Source organism: Pongo pygmaeus, chromosome 5 (assembly GCF_028885625.2).
Source record: "Pongo pygmaeus isolate AG05252 chromosome 5, NHGRI_mPonPyg2-v2.0_pri, whole genome shotgun sequence".
NCBI lineage: Eukaryota > Metazoa > Chordata > Mammalia > Primates > Hominidae > Pongo > Pongo pygmaeus.
The window spans coordinates 69,423,345-69,449,686 of NC_072378.2; the positions used below are offsets into that span (position 1 = coordinate 69,423,345).

At 37.3% G+C, this 26,342-nt stretch overlaps 1 protein-coding gene and 1 pseudogene across 5 annotated transcripts in view; one reads left to right on the top strand and one right to left on the bottom strand.

The window, feature by feature from the left end:
- COL19A1 (collagen type XIX alpha 1 chain) overlaps positions 1-26,342 on the top strand; it is a 356,800-nt gene that overhangs the window by 235,399 nt on the left and 95,059 nt on the right. For all 5 annotated transcript variants that reach the window (XM_054492353.2, XM_054492351.2, XM_063666306.1 and 2 more), the window contains exon 16: positions 9,574-9,627. In XM_054492353.2, coding sequence (XP_054348328.2) covers positions 9,574-9,627 — 54 coding nt within the window. The remainder of the gene's footprint in view (positions 1-9,573; positions 9,628-26,342) is intronic.
- Positions 5,777-6,093, bottom strand: LOC129038223 (large ribosomal subunit protein eL37-like; annotated as a pseudogene).

Sequence of the window (26,342 nt, forward strand, 5' to 3'; positions counted from 1 at the left end):
AGAATTCTCTTCATTTGTCAGGCAGTTATTGAATGACTGCAAAATGTAGTTCTGTGAACTTATTTTGTACTAGTCAATTCAATCCTGGACATTGAATATGTAGCTCTAAAATTCTACCCCTTGAGTATGTCTGTTAGATTATGTAACTCAGAAATACTGAAACTATGTCCTGTCACTTTACCTTAACTGAAATCAAGATATCCAAATATTACTAATGATTATTTGTTCCAATGCTCACTGGTGATTCTGAGCTTGTTCCTGTTTCACTGGCCTAGCCTCTAACCTGTCTGAAGTTTGTAGATGAACTTCACTACATTGTTTTTATTTTAACATTTCTATTAAATAAGACTTATCATTTTATATGCATTATTTGTCCCTCTGCATGTCAATTTTGTTGACTCTAAACCTACAAACATAACAGTTCCCATAATAAAAGTGAAGGAGAAAAGTCTTCATTCATGAGGCACTGTGAAAGTGGGATGTTTTAGAGATGTGGAAGCCTGGCAGCATAATTCTCAGACAGGAAGGCAATGTATATAAAGGCCAAATTCCCCTTCTCCAGTCTGGGATTGTGCTGCCTGTGAACATCCAAATATGGAGGAAAGAACATTTTCACAATGAACTTTCAGCTTCCACCAGCTTCATGTGGCACAAAGATGTTAAAATACATCACGGTATATTCAGGAAATTGTTTAGCCATACCCTACCACTGCCCCATCCATGATACCAGACCAGTGAAGTGGCTTGGCAAATATTGGCAATGACAGGCCTAGAAAACAGAGCCAGAAGTTGGGCCTTAGAGAGTTAGTGGTGTGGCAAAGCAGTTAGGCATTCCAACAAATCTAAACGGAAGGTTTGGGTTGGCCTCAAAATCAGGGTAGAGAGACGTGAGGGCAAGCAGAAATCAGGCAAGCAGAGGAGAACTAGGAAGATCCACATTCCAAGGGGAAAAGCAACAAGTAAATGGGACATTTACAAAATCTGACTTGGTAGTGAGAAGAAGAGAAGCTCAAAAATTATAACAGCAAAATAACCTAAATTGTGAATGATCAGGATACCCACATCAAGGAAACGTTAATCCTGTTTTAATGTTTTAACGAATCATTTATTCAGATTATCATTTATTGAACTGTAGCTCAAGAGGTTTAGATAATGATGTCACAACTTCTAACTTGTTTTGAAAAGCCACATTAGTTACAGATAGAGTCCATCCAAGGGGGGATAAAAAGGAAAGGGGCAGAGAGATGAGTAAATAGTGGAATGAAATAATTTAAAAATGTTAAGATCCCAACCTCAATAATGTTCATCTTTCCTTAGCTCTGAACCTATTTCAAGTCATTTGTTCATGCTGAATTGCATTTTCTTCTCTTGTCCTTACAAGAGTCACTTGTCAGATCCCTGAAGTAATGATACCTTTATGACTAATGTTGTTACTGTCATAGATACATTTTAAAATATCTATTAAGAAATAAAATGTACTTAAAATATTATGCCTTCCTCAGTAAGTATTCCATTCTCATTTTTACACATATCATTGAGTTCAAAAGTAATCTTTATATCAGGCATAAATCTTATTTCCTTTCACGAAGTTAAAAAAGAAAACTAAACTTCCCAGATAGTCTGTAATGTTTTCCTGTGTAATTAACACCTCATTCACAGTTGTGTGTGCCAGTCAAGGCCCTGTCTCCTCTTTCTTGACATTTCCTTAATACCTTGTTCAGGCTGAGCTGATGCCTAACAGTGTGCAAAATACACATATGGAAACAGGGGAATGTTAGAGAGAGGTCAGCTGAATTACCGTGACCTGCCAGTTTAGAGAGAGTACTTAGACACATGTTTCTTTTTGTGGGTTTGGGGTCTGTGTGCCATCCCTTAAGTCCAATTACTGCTGTAACCTCATCTTCATCATCATCATCCTCATCAACAATAAAAACCATCTGTCAAATGAATACCAATAGTCCATTATTTGCATTCTTCCCTTCTTAATGCTTCTAAGAGGGCCAAATGTTTATAAATCAAGTGTCTAAGATACACGTTCTCTCACACTGCAAGTCATCCTGGAAGCATTATGTTATTTTTACTGTTGAAAATTTGTAGATGTCATTTATTTAAATAGCCTCGTATCTTTTTTGCTTGCTGTTAATAGTGACCCTCTGTGTCCTTGTGCACAGAAAATGCAAGTGGAATCAAGCTTTAGATCATTCAAATAAAATCATTCCATTGTGGGAATCTCCTGGTTTCATTTTTAAAAGTTATATTGAAATTTAACATACATTCAGAAAAATGTGAATGTCATAAGGGTACAGCTTGATGCTTTTTCAGAAAATGAACATACTTATGCAACCACCACATAGTTCAAACAACAGAATATCATCACCCCAAGAAACTCCTCTCATGCTTTCTTTCAGTCACTTTCCACTCTTACGTGGGTAACCCATTATAACTTCTAAATGGCTAGATTAGGTTTGCCCATCTTGTTCTTTGTATGATTTGATCAACATTATGTTTATAAGAAACATTTATATTGTTGCATGTAGTTCAATTTCATTCATTTTCATTGCTATCAAATATATACTTTTCCACTGTATGAATAAATCACATTTTTTTTATTTCTACTTCTAATGGGTATCTTGATTGTTATTTTAGATTTTTTAAAAAACTCATATCCACGGTTAAAAGGTGATTACACTTTTCTAAAGGATGCACACTACATATTTTGGAGGTTTTCCTAGAGACATTATCTAACATTTTTATATAAAAAATGGAGAATTGGAGAGAGGGTAGTAGAAGGGCAATGAGGAAAGGAACTAATATTTATTAGAACTACCATGTACTGGACATTTTGGTAAAAATAGTTGTTTTCTTTTGAATTGTGGTAAAAAATATATAACATAAAATTTACCATCCTTACCACTTTTAAGTATACAGTTCAGTAGTGTCAAGTATATTCACATTGTTGTGAAACAGATCTCCAGAACATTTTCATCGTGCAAAACTGAAACTCTATAAACATTAAACAACTCCTTTTTTTTCCTCTTCCTTTTCTTCAGTCACTGGTAACCCCCATTCTATTTTCTGTCCTATGAATTTGGCTTCTTTAGATACTTCATATAAATGGAATCATAGAGTATTTGGTTTTCTGTGACTGGTTTATTTCACTTAGTATAATGTCCTCAAGGTTCCTCCTCCATGTTGTTGCATGTGACAGGATTTTCTTCCCTTTTAAGGCTGAAAATATTCCGTTGTATGTTTGTACAACATTTTATTTATCCATTCATCCATTGGTTGACATTTGGGTTAGTTCCACCTCTTTTCTATTGAGAATAATACTGCTATGAACATGGGCATGCAAATATCTCTTCTTAAAACTGTTTCCAATTCTTGGAGTATATAACCAGAAATGGGATTGCTAGATCATATGGTAACTCTATTTTTTTTTTTTTTTTTTGAGACAGGGTCTCACTCTGTCACCCAGGCATGAGTGCAGTGGTGCCATCTCAGCTCACTTTACCCTCCGCCTCCTGGGCTGGAGTGATCCTCCCACCTCAGCCTCCTCAGTAGTTGGGACTACAGGCATATGCCATATGCCTCTATGCCCAGCTAATTTTTTTTTTTTTTTTTTTTTAGAAACAGGGTTTTGCCATGGTGCCCAGGCTGGTCTCAAACTTCTGGCCTCAGGCAATCCACCCTTCTCAGCCTCCCAAAGTTCTAGGATTACAATTTTACAATCCCATCAGCCTTGCACAAGTGTTCTAATTTCCCCATGTCCTCGCCAACACTTGTTTTCAGATTTGTTGATAGTAGCCATCCTACTGGGTGTATGCAGTAGAAATTTTACAAGTGATCTTTTTATTCCTTTAGCAAAGTTGTTGCAAAGTATAAGTACCATTTTACATCAATGAAATCTTAGCACAAAAAAATTCTGTAAGAGAAAAAATAGGGCACAGGGATTTTCCAGTCCAGGTGCTCTTGAACTTGACAATGAGCATTTTATTCTCAAAGTTCCACATAATCACAAAACAAATGGAATTCTTTTGTTCTGAGCTACAAGATATAGACTTACATGATATAAGGTGCTCTACAGCATTGCCTGACTTTAAATATGAAATAAGAGCTTTAGTTTTAGAGTAGTGGTTCTCATAACATGGTCCCCAGACCAGCAGCATCAGCATTACTATGAACTTGGTAGAAATGCAGATTCTCAGATCTCACCCCAGACCTACTGAATCCAGAACTCTGAACAGCCAAGTGGGTGGCACACACCTGTAATCCCAGCTACTCAGGAGAGGGGCTAGCTGTATTACCGTGACCTGACAGTTTATAGAGAGTACTTAAATACATGTTTCATTTGTGGGTTTGGGGCCTGCATATCATCCTTTAACTCCAATTACTGCTCTAACTTCATCTTCATCATCATCATCCTCATCAACAACAAAAACCCTCTGTCAAATAAGTGCCAGTAGTCTATTATTTGCATTCTTCCCTTTTTAATGCTCCTAAGAGGGCAAGGTGTTTATAAATCAAAAGTCTAATTTAAGATAAATGTTCTCTCACACTGCAAGTCATCCTGGAAGCATCAAGTTAAAAAAAGAGCTATTTTAAGCTATTTTTTATTGAGACAGGATCCATGCTGGTCTTGAACTCCTGGGCTTAAATGATCCTCCTGAGGTTTCCTATGACTGATTTATTTTACTTAGTATAATGTCCTTGAGGTTCATTCATGCTGTTGCATGGGCCAGGATTGTCTTCCTTTTTAAAGCTGAAAATACTCCATTGTATGTTTGTACCACATTTTGTTTATCCATTCATCCATTGATGGACATTTGGGTTACTTCCACCTCTTGATCCTGAGGAGGATTGTTTGAGACCAGCATGGATCCTCTCTCAAAAAAAAATAAAATAAATAAAAAAAAAAAAATTCTGCGAGTGAGGCTCAGCAATCTATTTTAGAACAGCCCTCCAGGTGACACTCATGCATGGTCAGGTTTGAGCCCTCCTGGGTTTAGATCATTAGGCAGATATCTAAATTGTTGTCTAATAATCTCCACACTGTTGCCAAACAGAAAACCGACATATTGAGCACTTTCAGGTTTCCAGGGCAACTTGATAGAGTAAATCTGCGTTTTGCTCTTTATACCACAGTTTTCAGGAAAATGTTGGATTAGCCCAGTTATAATAATGCTGGAACACTAGATCTCTATCCATCTGAAAGTTCACCCAAACACTAATTTATCAGAGTTGCTTCTGAACAAATGGCCACCTGAGAATAGCCACCCTAACCAGGAAGACCTATTCCTGCTCAGTAGATATCTGACTTATCTCCAGGATTTTCACTCCACCCACACCCAAGTCCCCACCTTTTGTCTCACTTTTGGGTCTAGAGAAAGCCTTGTAATGAATGGACCAAAACAGCCAGAGATAGAAGTGAAAGCAAACATGCAAACATTCCTCCCATCGGCATCAGGAGCCTTCTTCCTGGACCTACTATCAAGCGCCGCAGGCCCTGGCCCCAGGTATCCTCATCCACTTCCCCAGAGCCCTGCAAAGAAAATAACAAAGATTCACAGATTAGACTTTCCTCTGAAAAGTGGGGGAATCTGATTTTAGTTCTAGGAAGGGAGTTGTGGTTTATGCCTGTTTTCTTGGCCTAATTATTAATAAAATACTCCCCCAAAGTATCCTAGCTTAAGTAGTAAAATTCACCCTACCAAAAATCTACTGTTAGCTCCTTTTTTAAAAAACAGAACATTTATTGTGTGACTAATCATTGAAATTCTTAAGATAAACTGGATGCTACAACAGCTGCCCTCTTGGGTTTAGATGTTGTTCCTTCTCAGAATCCACTCCTGAATCTGCGGTATACAATATTCAGGTGCCTCACTCGACCAGTCCTGGCATTATTTCATCTTTAAGACTTGGCACTTCAGTTACACTTCCTCTTGCGCTTAGCAGGTGGCCACATTTGCCACAGGATGACTTCTGAAAGTGGCGAGCCTTAGAGCCACAGTGGTGGCACAATGTGTGCGTCTTACTGCGACACTTTTCAAACGATGGCGTTCCCTTCGGTATCTTGCTTCTGTGGCCAAGACCAAAGAGTGTTGTTAGCTCTTAGGTAGGCTTTTGCCTTTCCCTAATGCTTTTAAGTAGAAGACAGATGATCCTTCAGAGGAACAGGAGACTGTGCGGCTGTATTCGGTGCAGCTTGGGGCCTTGAAGAAGGGAAACGAGACAAGGGAGTTAATTCCTAGGGCTCCCTGGAGAGAAGAACAATGATGTCTGGGAGTAGGCATGGACTATTGTGTTGATAGAAATTGCAGCCCCTAAGAAAGGTGCCATGGCTCACACCTGTAATCCCAACACTTTGGGAGGAGGCCAAAGCTGGAGAATCACTTCAGTCCAGGAGTTCGAGACCAGCCTGGGCAACATAGTGAGACCCTGTCTCTAAAAAAAGAAAAAAAATTGAGAAAAAAAGAGATGGTGCCCTACCTGGACCCATAGCTCTGTTATGCTCTAAAGCTTCCACCCACATTTCTCATCCATCCACCCCTCTCCTCTGTCCTCCACAAGTCACTGATACTTGAGACTTAAGTCTCAAGAGTTTTTCCTAAGGTAAATCTTGTTTCTGGTACAGATTGAACATCCCTAATCTGAAAATTTGAAATCTGAAATACTCCAAAATCCAAAACTTTTTGAGCAACAACATGGCACCACAAGTGGAAAATTCTATACCTGACCTCACATGACAGGTTGCAGTCAAAACACAGTCACAATTTTGTTTATGCACAAAATTATTTAAAATAGTGCATAAAATTACTTTCAGACTATGTGGATAAGGTACATATGAAACATAAATGAATTTTATGTTTAGACTTGGGGCCCATCCCCAAGGTATCTCATTATGTATATGCAAATATTCCAAAATAAAAAAAAATACAAAACACTTCTGGTTCCAAGCACTTTGGGACAGATGATAATCAACCTGTATGTATTTGGTGGTAAGCCTAACAAAAAGGTAACTGCATTGCTTTGTATAGCACATCTTTAAAAATTGTTCAAATCTGATTTAGGGTGCTAATAGAAATTCAAGCCTAGAAACCAGATTTAATGTGAAAATATGTGCTGGCCAAAATTGTGTGCACACAATATGTTCCAATTACTTAACAACCCTCAAAAATATTTTACCTGCATGTCCACTCAGCAAAATCAGCCTTCTCTCTGCCCTCTTCCAGCATACACACTGACACTCTGACACTCTGACAATGGCAAGGCTGGCTGAAATCAGCAGTGATGTGCAGGAATCTGGATGCTTGCCCTCACCATAACCTGAATCTTGGATGCTTTTTACTCCTCATCTTAACACATGCCAATGTTATGTTACAATATCTGACATTTGGTTTGTTTCAACGTTAACTCTGTGATAAAAGTTAATCAACAGTCAGCCTCATTTTCCCCGCTTCCTGCCCAAATCAATACACATGTCTCCTTTGAAGAAAGGGGAATGTAAACTAAAGTTGATCCTATGGTTTTAACTTACATTCAACCTAATGTATGCTTAAAGAAAGAACCAATCACTTACTTAGATACCATTGATTTAGTTTCTTTGTGTTCTTGTGAATTAATAAATTACAGTGCTTCCACTTTCTAAATAAACTTTTTATCATTGATTAGTCCTCAGAGGCTAATTTACTTATATTTACTAAAAGACCAAATATATTGATTTTCAGAAAATGTAAACTGCAAGACTAGAACATGGTGTACATGTGTATAACTTGTTTTAAGTATACAGAATATTAAATTATATGTTCATTTCAATCTTACAATCCTCCAAAAGAACTGCGTGGTTAGATCTATAAAATGAAAGATAAGAGAAAACACTACTATTAATAATTACATTTGTGTTTTTAATTTTTTTTTTTTTTTTGAAACAGAGTCTCTGTCTCCCAGGCTGGAGTGCAGTGGCGCGATCTCGGCTCACTGCAACCTCCGCCTCCCGGGTTCAAGCAATTCTCCTACCTCCAGAGTAGCTGGGATTACAGGCACATACCACCATGCCTGGCTAATTTTTTTTGTATTTTTAGTAGAAATGAGGTTTTTCCATGTTGACCTGACCTCAGGTGATCCGCCTGCCTCCGCCTCCCAAAGTTCTGGGATTACAGTTGTGAGCCACCATGCCCGGCCTATGTTTTTAATTTTTAAAAAATTTTAAATCTGTTCTGTAGATGTTAACTAGGGCTATTTATAGAAAAGGCTGTTGTTTTCATATGAAGTCTTTGATGGTATCACCTAATTTCCCTTCAGGAACAATGGACACATTTCTCATCCAATCACAGCATTGTATTTGCTTGTTTATCTCTGAAAACTTACTCTACTGTTTCAACTGGCATTTAGACCTCCTACCCCACTCCAAGACTAGATGAAAATCAGAGGAATCAGGCAACTTTGCCTGACATTTTCAGAGCAAGAAAATTGGTGAATAAAATGGGCCTTTCTGTGCCTACACTTATAATTCTCCCCCAAAAAAGCATTGAAAAGATCAACCTAATATCTTTACTTTATAAGTATCAATAAGCCTTAATATGTACTGACAGTTTACCAATATGATAATCAAATAGAATTGTTAGTAACAATGAAATAGAGTGACCATATTTAGAAAACATATGCTCATAAATGCTTCTCATTCAAAATGTATGCTTTCAATACCTAAGCTCACTTCCCTCTGTTAAAAATTTAAAAAATAAAAAATGTTTAAGAAAATAAATTTATAATAAATAATGAAATGCTTTTTAAATGTTATTAGATTCACGGGTACTTAGAGATGTTAGCACAACATCTTGCGATTGGAATTTAGCTAGTTGTGAACTTGGGAGAGTTAATATTTGGTTGTAATCATGAAGATTAACATGCAAGAATTATACATTTTACTTCACTTATAAAAACAGCTTAACCATCTAAAGGGAAGAAAAGAGCTAATGTGCTTCATACAGCATATGCAATTACAATAGGGCTTAGGGCAGTGCTTTTCAAATTTTAGTGAGCACAAAAATTATCTCAAGTAGTTTTAAAAATGCAGATTCGTGGCTCTGACCCCCGAGATTCTAAACCATGAATTCTAGGATGAAGTCCAGGAATTTGCATGTTTAACACCCAATCTCACCCTCAAATAATTCATACAAAATTAGAATTCAGACCCCTCTTGGAGAACACCAACTTAAGATGACAGATGTACTTGTTATTGCATCCGAAACCACAGAATCATCAGATAAAATACCCATCTTAGACCATCTTTCATATACTTTATATTACTTTGCTAAAGAACCAAGGTAGATAGCATTTAAAGGGCTGCTGATAACAGTTAAGATTTATTCATTTCAGGTACTATACTTCTCATTATGGTCCTTAAAAGTTGGCCCAGAGCTTTTAAAATTAATTGATGTTTAAAAGTCGTGTGGAATTGGAATTGTTTCTTAACTTTCTGTTCATTTTTACTGTCTTCAATATTCCCATTTAATATTGCTTGATATTAAAATGTAATGGAGTCACAGTATTTATCATCTGTTCTTCTTTGGTTTCAAGGGAAGACGAGGGAAAACAGGACCTCCCGGAAAACCAGGACCCCCAGGACCACCTGTGAGTAAACAATACGATGACTGTCCCTTTAAAGAGTCTGTCTTTATGTCTGTGTGTTTACCTAAGGATTATTTTACTCCCCTGTAGATAACGATTTCCTTGATTCTACTGTTTAGAATGACTGGTTTCAGCATTTGGATGAGTAGTTCATACTCTCTATATTCCTAACTCCATCATCACCACAAACCAACAGATGAGGGAGGCTGGTTAATTGTCCATACACCTCACCCACTTCTTTATTACACAAATGGCAATAACAGTAGTGTCTGCTTGAACATCCCAAGCCAAGTGTCCAGATAGATGAATCCTGTTCTGAACCTACCTGAACACCATCTTCTAGATTTCTTAACATCCAGGCTGTTAGAAAATTAGACATCTGGGGAAGCATATCCACTTTTCTTGATATGAAACTGTTTTGTTAGTATAATTTCATGGTTTGGTAAAAAGTGCTATAAAGATCATCTAACCAGTTAGCTTATCTGGATCCTTTACCCCAAGCTTCTAGAAAAAAAAAAAAAAGATTCAATTTCTTATAGTTCTGGTAACTCTGCAGCCTATGAAAGTCTGGTTTTTGTCCAAGCTGCTCCACTGACCCTGCACTCTCTGTGGTCACCAACAATCTCTGCATTGCAGATTCCCTGAGCACTTTTCAGGCTTCATTTTACTTTACTGCTACACAGGAATGTATACTATTGACTGCTGTCTCCTTGAAACTCCCTATTCTGTTGGTTTAGCAACATTGGGTTTTTTTCTCCTATGCCTGGGGCCATCTTTTTGTCTCCATTAACAGCTTTTCTTCTGCCCCCTATACGTTGGATGGATTAATGAATGCCAGTTTTTTATTTCAACTCAGACATTGTTCTTGAGTTCCAGGCTGGTACAGTCCATTATTTTTTAGTATCTCCACTTGGAAGTCTCCTAGCTACCACAAAAGTATAATGTCCAAAACTAATCTCTAAAAATAATCCTAGATTTTTTTGTTCTTCATCCTCTTCATCTAAACAGTCTCTAAATCATATCAGTTCTACATCCCAGTAGCCCACAAATCCTCTCTGTCTTCACTGTCACTGCCTTAGTTTAGACCTCTGTCAATTTGAACCTATATTTTTGAAGTCATCTGAGAGCTGGGCTCATTGCCTCTACCTTCTCCAAGTGGAGCAAAACCTCTAAATCATGACAGCATCTAGGTGGGGGATGGCTTAAAATTCTCTAACAGCTTAAAACTATTTGATTTTAAATTCCTCAATCGCTTCTTTTTTCTTCAAGAAAGATGGATTCCACATCCTCTACATGCCATTCTGGGCCCTTCCTGGTTTGGCTTTTACCTGCCTTGGCCTATCCTCCTCTATGCCCTTCCTTCTTTTGTAATCAGTAATCTTCCCTTACTATTTCAAAAATGCCATGACTTGCAAATGTTCTCCAATAGGCCTATATATGCTTCTCTCTATCTTCATGACTCAGCTCAAACATTTCTCCTATAGAACCTTTGCCAGTGCTCTCAACATTTGAGGTTTCCTCCCATGGTCCTGTATCTTACACCTCCGACAGATACAGCACATTACTTTGGACTCTTATTTTCCTCATCTGTCTGACCACTGCACTGTGACTTTTTTGAACCTCTATTTTCTCACCATTGCTTAGAACAGTCTCTGGCCTATAGCATGTGATTATTGTTTATTTAATGACTGAGTAACAAATTAATATATTTTGTAGATGAAAAAATTAAAACCAGGTTAAGTGACCTAAAGACCAAAAACACCCTGCACTACCACTAGAGGGCCTCAACCCAGTACCTTAGGAATCTCTTAGGATGTGCTCACCTGCCAAAAATGAACGTGATTGCTGTCCTGTCATTGATTTCATTTCACTTTAGCCATTCCAGTGGATTGTCCTATTAACAATGCATTGGTGCCAATTGATATTTGTTATATAAAAGCAGATTGGGGGAATGAGGGGGTGAGGAAGCATGAGCTGGGTATCTGCATTGTCCATTCTCATACTGCTATGAAGAACTACCTGAGACTGGGTAACTTAGAAAGAAAAGAGGCTTAATTGACTCACAGTTCCACAGGCTGTACAGGAGGCATGGCTGGGGAGGTCTCAGGAAACTTACAGTCATGGCAGAAGGGAGAAAGGGAAGCAAGCATATCTTCACATGGCAGCAGGAGAGAACGAGTGTGAAGGGGGAAGTGCACTTTTAAGCAAACTAATCTCGTGAGAACTCACTCACAAGACAGCACTAGGGGGATGGTGCTAAACCATTAGAAACCACCCTCCTGACCCAATCACCTTCCACCAGGTTCCTCCCCCAACACTGGAGATTACAATTTAACATGAGATTTGGTTGGGGACACAGAGCCAAACCATATCGGTATGCTAGAATCTAGTCTTTTAAAGGAATCACTTTTGTTGATTTTTATTTCAAAGTTTTAGGCAAAACAGAGAACACATTGTAAGATCTTTAAGATAATTGTTTCATGTTTAAAGAAGAAAAGCTGGTGAATGCTAAAAGGCAAGATTAGACCTTCGTGTAGTTTTCTAAACCTATGATGCTGCTTTTAAGACGGGATAATTGTTGTCTCAAAGGAGGAATTTGAATGTTGAAGGCCTTTATGACAAGCTTGCCAAATGTGTAGGAGAGAAGAGGATTACACCGATTTCTGGAATGAGTTCTCAACTATAGATCAAATGAGTTTACTGTAGAATTCAGAAGATTAAAAAACATGTGACTGTATGATAGGATTTATAATATTCAATTCCACAGACTTTAGTTTATTGCCAGAGTGTTTGGGGGAGAGAGGTGCTTATTTTATTTCAAATATAGATTTAGAACTTAAACTCAGCTATGGGTCTGACACACAGTGTTCATTAAATCCTGGGAACATAGTATTTGAAAAAAATGGTTTATTAACTTTTTAAATATAATAAAATACCCAATTTGTTAGAAAAATTAGGAAAAAATCTATGCAGAAGACAAAGTGTTTACTTTGGTAGCGTGATCTCGGCTCACTGCACCCTCTGCCTCCCAGATTCAAGCAATTCTCCAGCCTCAGCCTCCCAAGTAGCTGGGACTACAGCTGCACACCACCACGCCCAGCTAATTTTTGTATTTTTAGTAGAGACAGTGTTTTACCATGTTGGCCAGGATGGTCTCGATCTCTTGACCTCGTGATCCACTCTCCTCAGCCTCCCAAAGTGCTGGAATTACAGGTGTGAGCCACCATGCCTGGCCAGTATTCACTATTTTTAAAGTATCAGCAGAGCACTTATTATCTCTTAGGATTTCCCAGGGAGCTATTTGTATTTTATTACAATTTACAAATAGCTTAAGAGATGTTCCCCCTTAATTGTGGACATTTTTAGATCAGAACATTGTTGTTTTTCATTTATTTGTCTTTTCCAACATTGAACCCTTTATGACATGCACCTTACTTTATAGCAAGAAGGAAGGCAAGAAGAGAACAAGAGATGGGTTGGTAGGATCTACAGTTTTTCTAATTGTTACTGGAGTTAGTGTATGCCTCACCCCAGTGGCCAGTATGTGAGAATCCTGAAGTCTGTGTTAGAATATCTTATGAAAATGTGAAATGTATTTTTAAAAAATTTTGTTTCTTATCAAACAGTAATTACATACTATGTAATATCCCTCAAATAAGTGAATACTTTATATCATTTAAACATTGTGTTTGAGCAATTAGTCTTTCGGAAAGTTAGAGTGAGACTTTGTTCTAGTCAGCATGATTGTCTGCAAAGAACAAAGAAATAGGAATTACCAGGAGGCATGAATTTTTTATTTTTTTAATAACAGCATACTTTATAAGAAATTGTTCTTCCCTTTGGGGGTTTAAGATGTTTCTGAAATCAAACATAGTGTTGTTATTTAGGGGAGTGTCAGTGAAGACTTTAAAAATCTTGAATTGAAGGAACTCTAAGTCCCCGATGGCCTGAAGCAATTCAAATAATTAAAGTGTTTGAACCAGTCCTTCTACTTGATTATTTGTTCTGAAGCCAAATTAGTATATTCTCACTTTCTTACGAAATGTTTGTACCAAAAGGACAACTTGTTTACCAAAATAATTTCCGACAAATAGCTAAGTGTGTGCGTGTGTGTGTGTCTAAGAGGACAACGTTTTGTCCTCTGAGACGTTATATCTCCTAGGGAAAAAAGATTTCTAATAATGGAAAATTTACTAACACTAGTTTTATTAAACTAACATTGTTAAATTATCTTTGTGAATCAGTGTTTCATGGAAAGTCATATATATCACTCCAATTTAGCTTAACCCATATTCAATAGCAACTTTTTGTGTCTTTAGGACTTATTTGAAATTTATACACATGCAAGATGCATATAATGAAATATTCGTAATCAGAGTGCTTGTCATTGAACAGTGACTAACCTGGTTAACAGAGCTAGCTACAATGTATTTTTGTAAAGTATTTGTCCAATTTCTTGTTAAAAACCAGAGCTGATCTTACCTATACAAAGGAAAAAGCTCCCAAAGTCTTCCATATAACTTCTGCCATCTTGTCCTAAGCAAATATTCTTCATTGGAGGGAAACTATTACATAGAGATCTCTTGGATTTATTTCAATATATAAAGATTATGACAGAGAACAGTTTTTCAGTATGAGAGGGCTAAGCATCTCCTTCGGGAAGGAAATAGCACTAACTCCTGAGGAAACAGGTTCAGAGGAAAGAGGGATGAAGCAGACCAGGAGAATTTATTACCATCACTGGCTCTGCATTAAGCACTGTATTTCCAGTGTCTTAGGGAATCCTTACAACTATCTTGAAAAGTAGAAATTATCTTCATTTTATAATGGGGTAAATGATACTTGGAAATGTCAAATAACTTACCCAAGATGACACAAGCAGTGAAGACAAAACCGAAACACAGAAACTGATCCCTAAACCTTTATTCTGCCAGACTTCAGGTGTGAAAGACAAGCTTCTAGTTTACAGTTCAACTAAGATTAGTCTTCCTCAAACATCATACCTAGAACAATGTTTGATTTTTCCAGGGCAATGAATGGCACTATCCTGACTCCAGACAGCGAGATGGTATAGGATAGCATAGGATGGCGGTGAGAAACTTAGTCCTTCTCCTCACTAACTTGTCCTGGAACAATTTTCTTAGTGTTTCTTTGTCTCCATTTTCTTTTCTGTAAATTTGAAATAATAGCACCTACCCCACCTACTTTTTCCCACAGTGGCTACAAGAGCCCAATGTCATTGATATGAAAGAACTTTCTTCTAAATGTAAAGCTCTATCTAAATTTAACTTAGTTCCACTGTTATTATTCTGAACACCCCATTCACACTGTAGAGAGAAGAGATTGTCTTCAATCAGTAATTAAACGAACACTTCTTTTCTCTCTTTACAGTTCTCCAAAAATCTAGTTAACAGAAATTTGAATGTCTATCAATGAATTGCTGAAATAAAAGATCACTTTGCATATGTCACACTTATTCTAGATACGTCATGAAGAGATCCAAAAGTTATTCCCAATTAGGTAACAATAACAAGCAGGTCTAAAGAGTCAGTGATGTTTTTTTTCCTGAGATTTACAGCCTCTTCCTTGCTTGTGGGGCTTGTTCCTTTACCATCTGAGCTGTTGCATTTTATTAGTTGTGATGTTCTCTAAGTCTCAACTGTCCTTCCTCACACTCCAATAAAAGCTTGTCTTTTTTAAAAGCCTTCCAGTTATCTGAGTAGCATAAGCAGTGGAAAGTAATAGACTTATGTTATGATAATGAGACTTGGAATGCCTTTGTTTATTTCAAAGTATTCTGGGTTTTAGTTCCTTTAGAAAAGAGAGGAAAGCAGCTGGAAATGAGGCGGAGCAGGAGAGAAAGTAGGAGAATTTAACTAATGAGCCATTAAAGGAAGTAGGTATTAGCCCATCCATTTGACATTAACTTTACTTCTCATTCATCATTACTGGAAAAAGCGTTTATTAAAAACCACACTAATTTAAAAATGTGTTATTATTTCTTCCGTTACAGGCAAGGCTTTTTATTTTCTTTCATTTTTTTCTTCTGGTATTGTTTTTATGCATTGTTTCATTATTGCAGTATGAGAATTGAGCAGTGGGCTCCATTTGTCACATTTGTGTGCATAGCAATTTAGGTTGAAAACAGAAATTCAAAAAAATGTGTAACATGGGGCAACAGCTCCATCTACTGTTTCCATAGGAAAAGCTCTAGTCAAAGAATGACAATAGCTCTTTGAAGGATGTCAGAGAAATGGAAATTTTTCGATGTTTGAAGCTTATTATATATCCATATGATTTTTTAAAAATTATTTTCAGGATTTTGTTACATTTATGCTTACCTTGAAATTTAAATATAAGTGCTATTTCATCAGCAGTCATTTTCAATGTCAACTTGATGCTCTTTTGAGGTAAAAATCCATACCTACTTCATGGATCTCTAAAATGCCCTTCTATTGTATAATACCAATAAAACTCTGCAGCATTAATTTTGTGGGAGCTTACTCCAACAAAACGTATGCTTCTTTTCTAAAACAAGTCTGATTTGAAACATGTACATTCATGTTTCTATTTTAATTTTAACTTCAATGTAGAACTTCTACCTTTAAAGTGTGAATCATTGCACAGTCCTGAAAGTTACAATTATACATCAGTTTGCACAATTAAAAGAGTAAATTTAGGGTGTAAAATTTAATTCATTTACTAAACAAATACTTATGGGTTATCTACCATGTGTTAATCACTATTACAAACATTGAATATACAGTGGTTAAAAACACAAAGCAACAACAAACTACAGGCAAGGTCTCTACCTTTCTTTATAACTTACTGTCTGTGGTGAGGCAGTACACCAATGGTTAATAAGCAGTTAAATAAATAGACAGAACAATTTCGGTTTAGAGTGAGGTGCTATGGGGGGAATAAACTGGGTAATGTGGTAATGATTTGGAAGGAGGAGATGTTCTTCTCATTACCATCTAATTGAGGTTGTCCAGGGAGGTGTCTCTGAGCAGAAGACATTCCTTGAGAAGGAGCTGGCCATGTGAGGGCCAGAGCAAGAACTTTCCAAACAGAAATATCAGGACTTGCAAAAGGCTTCAGGTGGGGAAAAGCTTGATGTATTCAATAAACATAAAGGAGCTAAGAAAAGAATAGTGCCAGAAAAGATTTGGGAGCTGAATGGCTTCATCATATAGGGCCTTATAAGAATAGAAAAGAAGGGTTGGAGGGCAAGTGGAGAGATACACATAGCCATGAAATAACCAGTTACATCTCTGTTTTGTAAGAGTGTGTGTGTGTGTGTGTGTGTGTGTGTGTGTGTGTGTGTGTATCTGCAGCGGTTTGATTTTTTTATGTGATGAAATTACTGTTCCTACTGATTCAAATAAATTATTCTGAAGGTAATATTGTTTTTAGCCCATTATCTTTAGTCTTTGAGTAGACAGGGAATAGGCTTGTTTGCTGAAAGAAAACAAGAAAATTGACAAAGGTTTGATTGTAGCCCATTTAATTTCAGTCTTAACTGAATTCACTGGATATCACATTGGTCATTAGAATGGAGAATTTCATCACATCTAAGTCTTTTCTTTTTCCCCACAGGTAAATCTGATGTTTCCTTTCTGATAGGCTATAGGTTGAGTCAGTTGAACAGTTGGGGCAATGAAAATACATACCCTCAAAACGCCATAGAACTAAGTGCCTTCCGGCACTTGTGCCCCGTTATCCATCAGTGTTCTCAACTTGAGTATCTTCCGTCTCCAACTTTATTTACTATGCACTGAAAACTGAAAGTGCAAAGTTATTATTTTCAGCATATAACAAGATCCACCTCTAAAACAATTTAGTGTCCCAAAACACATTTTTGGACTGCTGAATAAAGCAAATGACAAAAACTGTCTCAATGAAACATTTGATTACTTGTTAAAATACCCTCAAAATACCTTGAATGTGACTACATGCATTTTGAAGCTCATCATGTATCAATGGGAATCCAATTCAAATTCTTAACATCCCTTCTAGAAGCTTGAACTGATCAGGGTTTTGTCATGTTGCTCAGTTTTCCTTTCAGCAAGAGAACCACAATCTCTTCTATTAAATGACTAAAGTCTGTGCAATGTAATATATTCAGAGAAAATGAACCTAACAATTTATTTGAGTCAATGAGAATAGGAATTTCATTTCTTAAAGAAAAGTAAGATGACACTTTCTCAGATTTAAAAATATAGACACGTAAGACCTATAAAATGGAGACATGGCTAGTTAATCATGTTTATTGCCACTTGCCCCTCATGGGGGTAATGGTCCCAGACAAAACAGCTGTTCCCAACATTGCTAAAATTCCAGTGTCACCTTGTGTGACCACAGAATACACAGACATGCATGTGAGGCAGCTGGGAATATCAGGTTGAGATTTTGAAAACTAGCTCTCAGGTTTTATTTTCTAATTATTTCTCTTTTTCTCTCCCTACGGACAGCAGCAGTAGGACATTATTAGTCACTTTCTGACTTCCTATGTTTTTTACTAATAGTGGTAATATTATGGTGGAAAAAAATATTATATTTGTACAGCCACTGACTGTTTGTTTCATCTTGTATTATGTTCTTGAAACCAACCATTAAGACATCTGGACTGACATGTTATTTACAGCAATGATGAGACAGAATATTTGAAATCCTTGATCTGTGGTCACCAAACTTGTAATTAGTTGTGATAGTGCCTGGATTAAACATCATTTCTTTGTGTTGGGTAAACATTAAGATTTGAGAAGTCAAAGGCCAGTCAGATTTATTAGAACCTTAATTTTCAGAAAGGGAGATTTGTTTCCTACATAATCTTATAGTTTGCATTTGATGATATAGTTTCCAAGAGGATCTCCATACTGTATGTAATTTTACTGCTGTATAACTTTGTGAGGTAGGCAAGAAAAGATTATTTTCATTTAATAAGAATATTCTGGGTCCTGATGAATAAGGAGCTCAGCTCAATTTGTGCAGTCAGTTTTCTCTGTACATCAGTAACTATGGCGTAGTATGATCAAAGGAAAGACTGAAGGAAATTATTATTATTTTTTTTTGAAGGAAATTATATAACTAGAGAAGCAACAAGTTTTCAGCATTGTCTAGAGGACCTAAAACATGGAAGAAAAGTTGGCAGAAAATAAGATTTGAAGAGTCTTCAGCTATGTCTGTAATGAATTCATTAAAAAGTAAAAAGACTCAAAGCAAATATGGCAAAATTGTTAATATTTGACAACATAGGATTGTGGACTCATTGGAATTTATATTATTTTCTGTACTTTTCAGCATGCTTAGAATAGTTCAAATTCATTTTAAGAAGCAGGAAAAACATTCTATGGGATTAGTAACAGTTAATATCACTGATTACTTCTTCACTGGCTGATATCATCAGTATCTTCTCCTTTGACTGAAATCCTTTGTGGAATGGGGCCACATATTTTAAAACTAAAATTATTAACTATTTTTTAGAACTTTCCTGAGCACACTGTCTATAACCATGGTGTTCAGTTGAGCCAAGAATTCTCATTTGTAGATTTATCATTAGCACAACCTATAGATAAGGGAGAAACCTTAACATCACACATTTGAGTTGAAAGTGAAGACCACAATCACCCAGTTATTCCAGAGCTGCCCAGAATTTCCCCAGCTATTCAAGTTGTGCACATGCTCTTGGCCTCTATTTAACTTGGCAGTGTATAAACTAGTGCCACCAGCCTGGTTATCTTAAGTCCCAGCAGTGTGCCTTGAAACTTGCATTTTCTTAACTCAGGAAGAGTTGTCATTCTACCAACACTTTTAAAGAGAATGAATGTTATCACCTAATTACAGTAAATGGAAACTCAAAGCATTCATAGGTGCAGGCTGCCTGTGGGGTCCATGTAAGCCAACTTTCCTCCAGATTTTGGTGGCATATTGAAAAATTCCTGAGGTCAAACAAGGGGATGGAGGCACAGTTGTTCCTGAGGTATGGTTTTTCTTGGTGGTGATCTTTTGAGGACACCACTGGATACAAATAATTTGTTTCACACATTCCCCTCCTTGCTAGTTTTCATGCCCCTGTGGTTTTTATCACCTTGTACTGGGTCATTGATGTAGCATCTGTGGGTGGCAAGGCACTCTAAAGATTCCTGCTGCTCCTTATATTGCAGGACACTGACAAATAATATTTTTCCTTTTTCAGGACATACTGGGGAGAGATGAGTATGAAACATCTTATGGATGGATAAGCAGAATGGCAGCGTTAGGGGAGGAATCTCTTTTTTTCTAACTATCATGCCATGGAAATCAGTCAAAATGTCTCACTCTATCAATAAGGCAGTGGGCTTTACACCAATTAGGTTGATATCTGGGGAAATAAGTACCTTTAAAGATTTTTTTTCTGCCTTAGAAAACAAAGTGTTAAAAAACCTACAAGCTTCTTAGCATAATTTAGAAAATCTGCTTTTATGAAATGGGTTAATTATACCCATTGAATGCGTTCACTGTCACAGTCTCATCCTCCCACTTCGGTTCCAAAATGACAAGTGAAACCAGGGACTGTGCAATTTTGGAAAACAATCAGATCACATATTGAGTATTTTGCTTATTCATACAACCATAAACGGCCTATGCTTGAGTTCCCTCAATTACACAGCTCAGTATGCAGGCCAGAAGCAGACAAGCCCAGCTCAAGTGAGCACTTTCCTGGAATACACAGGGGAACGAGTTTGAAAAATGTCCAAAGTGGCAGATGTGAAAAATTCTCATTCAAGATCCAGAGCTGCCTTTGCTGCAATCCTTCACCTGTTAATCGCACTGCCTCTGAACTTGTGAACCAGGGATGCTAGCGATATCTTAGACTGAGACACTTAGGAGCTATAGATCTTTCAAGGTATGGTGCCAGTATATGCCAAGGTGGGGGAAAAGCTAGTGAGACAAGACAAGATCATGGATCACAGCACTGCTCAGAATTTTCAGACATTCACCAAGAATAAGCGTGTTGCTGCCAGCTTCCAACTAAACTGTTATTATCTTTTGTAGGGGAAATTCCCAAAAGATGTCCTTGATAAATGCTTAAACCATTGTACTGTATCATTTAAATTCTTCAGACTCCTGCAATGCTAATACACAGTCTCTCCTCCACAACAGAATACAATGGCACTATTGTAGTCTTAAGTGAAGGATATTTCATTTTCCCTGAGACAACTTTCCCAACTGTTATCCACTGCAATTTCATGCTCATTGGAGTTTGTGTGCACCAAAATCATCCCCAAGCAATATACTCTCTTGATTCGCTAATATTTTATTCCACCTCCTTTGACTATATTTATTTTTTCTTTTCTTCCACCATCTTATAAGTGCGAAGGCTCCTTGCCCTTCATTTGGCATTATTGAAACCTCAAAAGTTATTTAAGATGCTGGTTGAGATTGCTGACTTCCCTTCCTTTTCCATCTCAGCCTAACTCTGATCTTTCTTTCTCCTGCTCTCTTTCTAGTAGAAGCCCTCCATGATTTTGAACTTCCCTGTATCTCTGTGTTGTTCCTCTCTCATACCTTACCCTCCTCCCATTCTGGTCACTTTCCTCTTGACTATTCTTGTCATCCAAGTCTTTCTTTCTTTTTTTTATTTTTATTTTTATTTTTTGGAGACGGAGTCTTGCTCTGTCGCTCAGGCTGGAGTGCAGTGGCGTGATCTCGGCTAACTGCAACCTCCGCCTTCTGGGTTCAAGCAATTCTCCTGCTTCGGCTTCCCAAGTAGCTGGGACTACAGGTGCATGCTACCATGCCCTGCTAATTTTTTGTATTTTAGTAGAGACGGAGTTTCACCATGTTGCCCAAGCTGATCTCGAACTCCTGAGCTCAAGCAATCTGCCCGTCTCGGCCTCCCAAAGTGCTAGCATTGCGGGTGTTAGCCACTGTGCCCAGCTCTTTCAAAAGGCATGTCTACACCAAGTCTCAGACCATTCTTTGCTTGGCCCTTAGTGATTATATACCTCATTAATCCTGTGATCTTTCACCACACAATGCCCTGCTCGATTGTTTAAAAACCAACTTTAAGATGATTGGTATTTTATTTTCCCATCATCCTTCTCACTGTGAGGTGGTTTAAGGGAAAGAGTTAAAAGATCAAGGCTGTGGGGTCAGACAGACCTGAGTTGAAACCTAGCTCTTGTCTACTATTTATATGACCTTGAGTCAGATATTTAGTCTTTTGTTATGTGTAAAATAAGGAAACACCACCTCACTGGATTGCTGTAAGAGCTAAATGCAATAATGCATGTACCTCACCCAATTGTCACTTTCAAAGGGTAACTATTGTTATTTATTAATATTTTTGTTATCATTATCCTCATTTAATCATTATTTGCCATCTTCTCATTATCTTTGTCTTTCTTTCCCAGGATTTAGGAACTACCATTTCCAAAGCAAAAGGGTTGATATTTTTTCTCTTTTATTATCACCTGCATGTAAATTTTTCTTCTATCTGCTTGGATCCCCTCCTTCCTATTTTCCTCTGTTAAAGTCTTTATAGAGAAACTTCATCCATCTAAGAATGTTGGCCTAAATATATGCATATACATATTCATCATCTGGAAAAACTCATTAGATTCCATTTTCAATGTGAACAAACACACTTGAAAACATCTCTTTTAAATTGAGAGCATTTAAGTTTCATAACGGTATTCTTTTGTATTGACCAATGAATGAAACAGGTCCATCAGATTAACACTGAAACACGAATTTTCCCTGAGCTTATTTCCATTTGAGTCCCCACCACTTACAATCCAAGTTAACCTGAAGACTTGGCTCACAAGTCATTTCTCAAAGCCTCTTTCCAGAAAGTGAAAGCCCTCAGCCTAACGGTGGTGGAGGCAGAGATGCAGTCTGTAGAGTCCTCGGCCACCCTTTCCTCCTTGGTGCTGTCTTCTCCTGTCCTTAGCCCCCAAGGGCCATCCCTTTATTCTTCTCCTTTCCTGTCCTACCCGCCTTGCTCTTGGGAAATACGTAATGAACAATTCACATGAATCTATTAGAATGGAATGATTTTGGACTTGGTTCTACCATTCATGTGGTTTGGGGAAAAATCTCTTGGTTTTCCCATCTGTTAAATGGAAAATATAATAGTACCCACTTCAGTTGGTTATTATAAGAATCAAATAAGATAACGCATTTTACAGTCACATTACCCTACTACCCAAGAAAATATAAGTGAAAATACTTTTAGAATTATCCAGAGCTGTGAAAACATGAATCTTTAGTATTATATCTCCCAGGAACATTTGCATTTGATCTGGCAGTAAAACCTAACACCAAAAAAATAAGACTTTCATTAGGACATTTTGGGCATAACCTGGAGAGTAGGCAAGATATTTGAAGGAAAAAGACCTCCTCCCAGGAACCTTTAAATTTCACCTATATGTGGCCCATGTTCCCTAGGGTGACCCATTTAATCCCAAGTATGAGAGCTTGAGGTCTCTGTACTGAAATGTAAAAATAATATAAATACTCACTGAATTTGCTCTTGGCTTTAGGAATCACATTTTATAGTTCAAGAGTTTCTAGCAGTTGTTGTTTTTTTTGTTTTTTGGTGTTTTGTTGGGTTTTTTTTGGTGGGGAGAAGGTGTTGGTATCCCTTTAGTCACTAAAAATTCACAACAGAAGTATTCTCAGAAAAAAAAATCCATTACAATTATACCTGCTTAATTTATGTAATTAAACCCCAAGAGACACCGAAAAAAAATTTCATTTTGAGTAAATATTAAGAAGAGAAAAGGATGTGTGACTTTTTTAAAAAAAGAAATTGAGTCCCCAAATATTTTCTATCTAAAGAACATTATTGATTTTTTTTCCCCAGAATTACTTTACAACTTACATGTTGTAGTCCAAAAATCCATCCATGAGCTCTTTTCTACTTAACTGGAGCTCACTATAGCTATGCTTTCAATTAACTAGCCACATTCTTAGGTTAATCTAAATCTGTTGGTCTTGTCTTTTATAAATTTGGAAGAAGCAAGCCCTTTGCTCTATTTGATACCATTTCTAATTAAAACCAAAACCAACAAGCAAAAAATTGGCTTTCTCCACAGACTTTTTCTTATAAAAGCAATGATTCTACCGAATTCAACAAACATTTGGTGCTGGTGATGGGAGAGAGATACCGCAGACTGTAGTGTGCTGAGTTTAAAAGGATCAAAACTCCTTGCCCTCACAAAGTTTTTGTTGCAACTGGGAATACAAACATGTACATAAGCCACTATACTCAATGTAAATGTGCTTTACTAAGTTATGTATAATGTGTTATAGATGGAAACATAAATGAGAGAAAAACTCATTTGACATTACCTTTTCCAACCATTATTATTTTTTCATCTCGCCATTCCTATGTCTGAATTTAGGCTTCGTAATGACTGGTTTTTTTTTCTTGAATACAAAGGGAAAAATAATTACTGATCTCTACTTTTTTACAAGCCATTAGAACACTGGAAAGATTTCTTGAAAATTAGTCCAAAGGACTTTCCAACAAGCATTCTATCTGTTCTTACAGAAAAGCGATTTTTTAGCACTTTTGAAGAGAGTTGGTTAGTACAACTTCCTTCACAGAGGTTTTTGGTATTTCAAAGATTGTTCTTCAATTTAATTGAAAACCCACAGGGCCAAAAGCAGTTGTGTGTAACCTGAAAATATATATTTTTGAATCCAGAAAATAAGCTTCCAATAGGAGATTGAAGAGCTATGGTGCATAAATGGCATCTGGATGGCTCAAGGAGACTCAGTCAACAGAGATGAAGAGGTACAGGGTACTTTTAGAGAAAAGGGAGAAAGGAAAATAGTTCAAGATTGAGGATCAGAGAGTGAGCAGGGGAGCCACAGAGATCCTGATTCACAATGTGCAGAGTGTGCTAAAGCTGGATCAGAAGGCTCAAGCTCTGACTTGCACAGACAGCTTATTGCAAAGAACAGTGAGGGGAAAAAAAGCAAAAATATTGCTCTTTAAGCTAAGTATACTGGGTGAATTGGCTAAAAAGTGAAAATACAGCTAAGACTAGGACTAAGGACTATGGTTTTTAACAGAGAACTCTTCCCAACTTTTAAACTTTGGGAATGTGCAGCCAAAACTGAAATCTACTAAGGGAATGATAATGCAAATAGCTCATCATTTTTACACTACGTGTCTGACAAGTCCGGTGGCAGACATCATGGTATTTCTGTTTTCCACCTCCAGCAATATTTAAGCCAAAAACTATTTAAAAGCTGCTAGAACTATTGCTGAGAGTATATACTTCCCAAATTGAATATAGCTTTAATTCACTTTATCACACCTGCTGTAGTTCTTTGCAGTAAGAAATGACATCAGGATCTCCATCCACATCAGGTTTATAGGCCTCTCAGATAATTATGAATCAGTACAGTTAGGTTCAGAACAGTTGTTTCTCCCTGGAGTTCATTAGCATTTTTTAGCTGCTCTGTAATTTTATACTCACCACATTAATCCAGATGTCCTATATCTCCCAATCCCATACAAAAAGAGTAAAGCAAATCTCCATAAAAAATAGACATTGTATAGCCATGACTTGTGTGCAACCACATTGTGGGTCGCTGTTATAAGCAAGATTTTGGGACATTTTTCCTTTCCATAAACCTTTAACCACTTTTCCTAGTAGAGCTCCTAAGAGCATAAGCCAAGGCTGACATGCCCTCTGCAGTTGGCCTCTCTTCACCACTGGGCCTGGGTCATCTAAGTGTCTTTTGATGGGTCCTTGTAAATGCAAACTTCAGAGAAAGGGTTCTGTCAACTGCCCTAGAGCATCTACACCATCATGTGATGCTGAGAGATCTATCACTTACCACAAGTCTTTAACTTCTTTCTCAGAGTTGATTGATAATCTGCAGGATAGACAACTCTTGCGAAACTTGGAAACAACTCCTTGGATCTTCTCCAGCCACATTTCATACCAGAATAGAAGATAGAAAAATAGCACATCTCTTGGGATGTGGCTGGTAGGATAGCCACCAATTCCGAAACCCCAAGGTTGTGTTCCAACTGTAAACAGAGTTGCTTTTGCAATTTAAATGCTTATAGCTTATTTATGACCACTATCTTTGACAGCATTGGAGCAACCAAGTGAGACACTGCCTCACTGACTATAGTCAGAGTAGAGGGGGACTTCCAGAAGACTCTAATTGGCATCTCTTTCCAGTCTCTGAAGGGTTCCTTCAGACCGCTAGGAGAGTTTGTATAAAGTATTGCCTGCAGGGTAGACGGTTGGCTGTAAATTTCTGTCACATTAAACTTGGAATTTGTGGTACCCAAACTATCCCAGTGACTAAAAAAGTGAGAAAGAAAATGTCATTATAAATGCTTATGATGAGATTAAGTGGTAGAACCTAAAACTTCATGTCAAACCCATTTCGAGTACTACTTTGAAGATAAGACATTTTGTGACAAAAACAGAACATATGAAAATGTAGAAGTAATTTTTATGGGTTTATTAATCTTGTGGATATTTGAATAATAACGTTCAACCTTTTCTGTAGCCTCATTGCTCTTGGCATTGTTTTTAGTGAGTTGTGCCCTTGCCTTTGTTTTTAGAGGAAGCAGCTGCACTGAGTCATGCATATTCTCCCACCCCACCCCCAGTGGTAAGCTCAGCAGCAGCCAGATCAGGATCCTGCATGAGAAGTATACACTTTGCTTATGAAATACAGCTATCCTCTGTGTG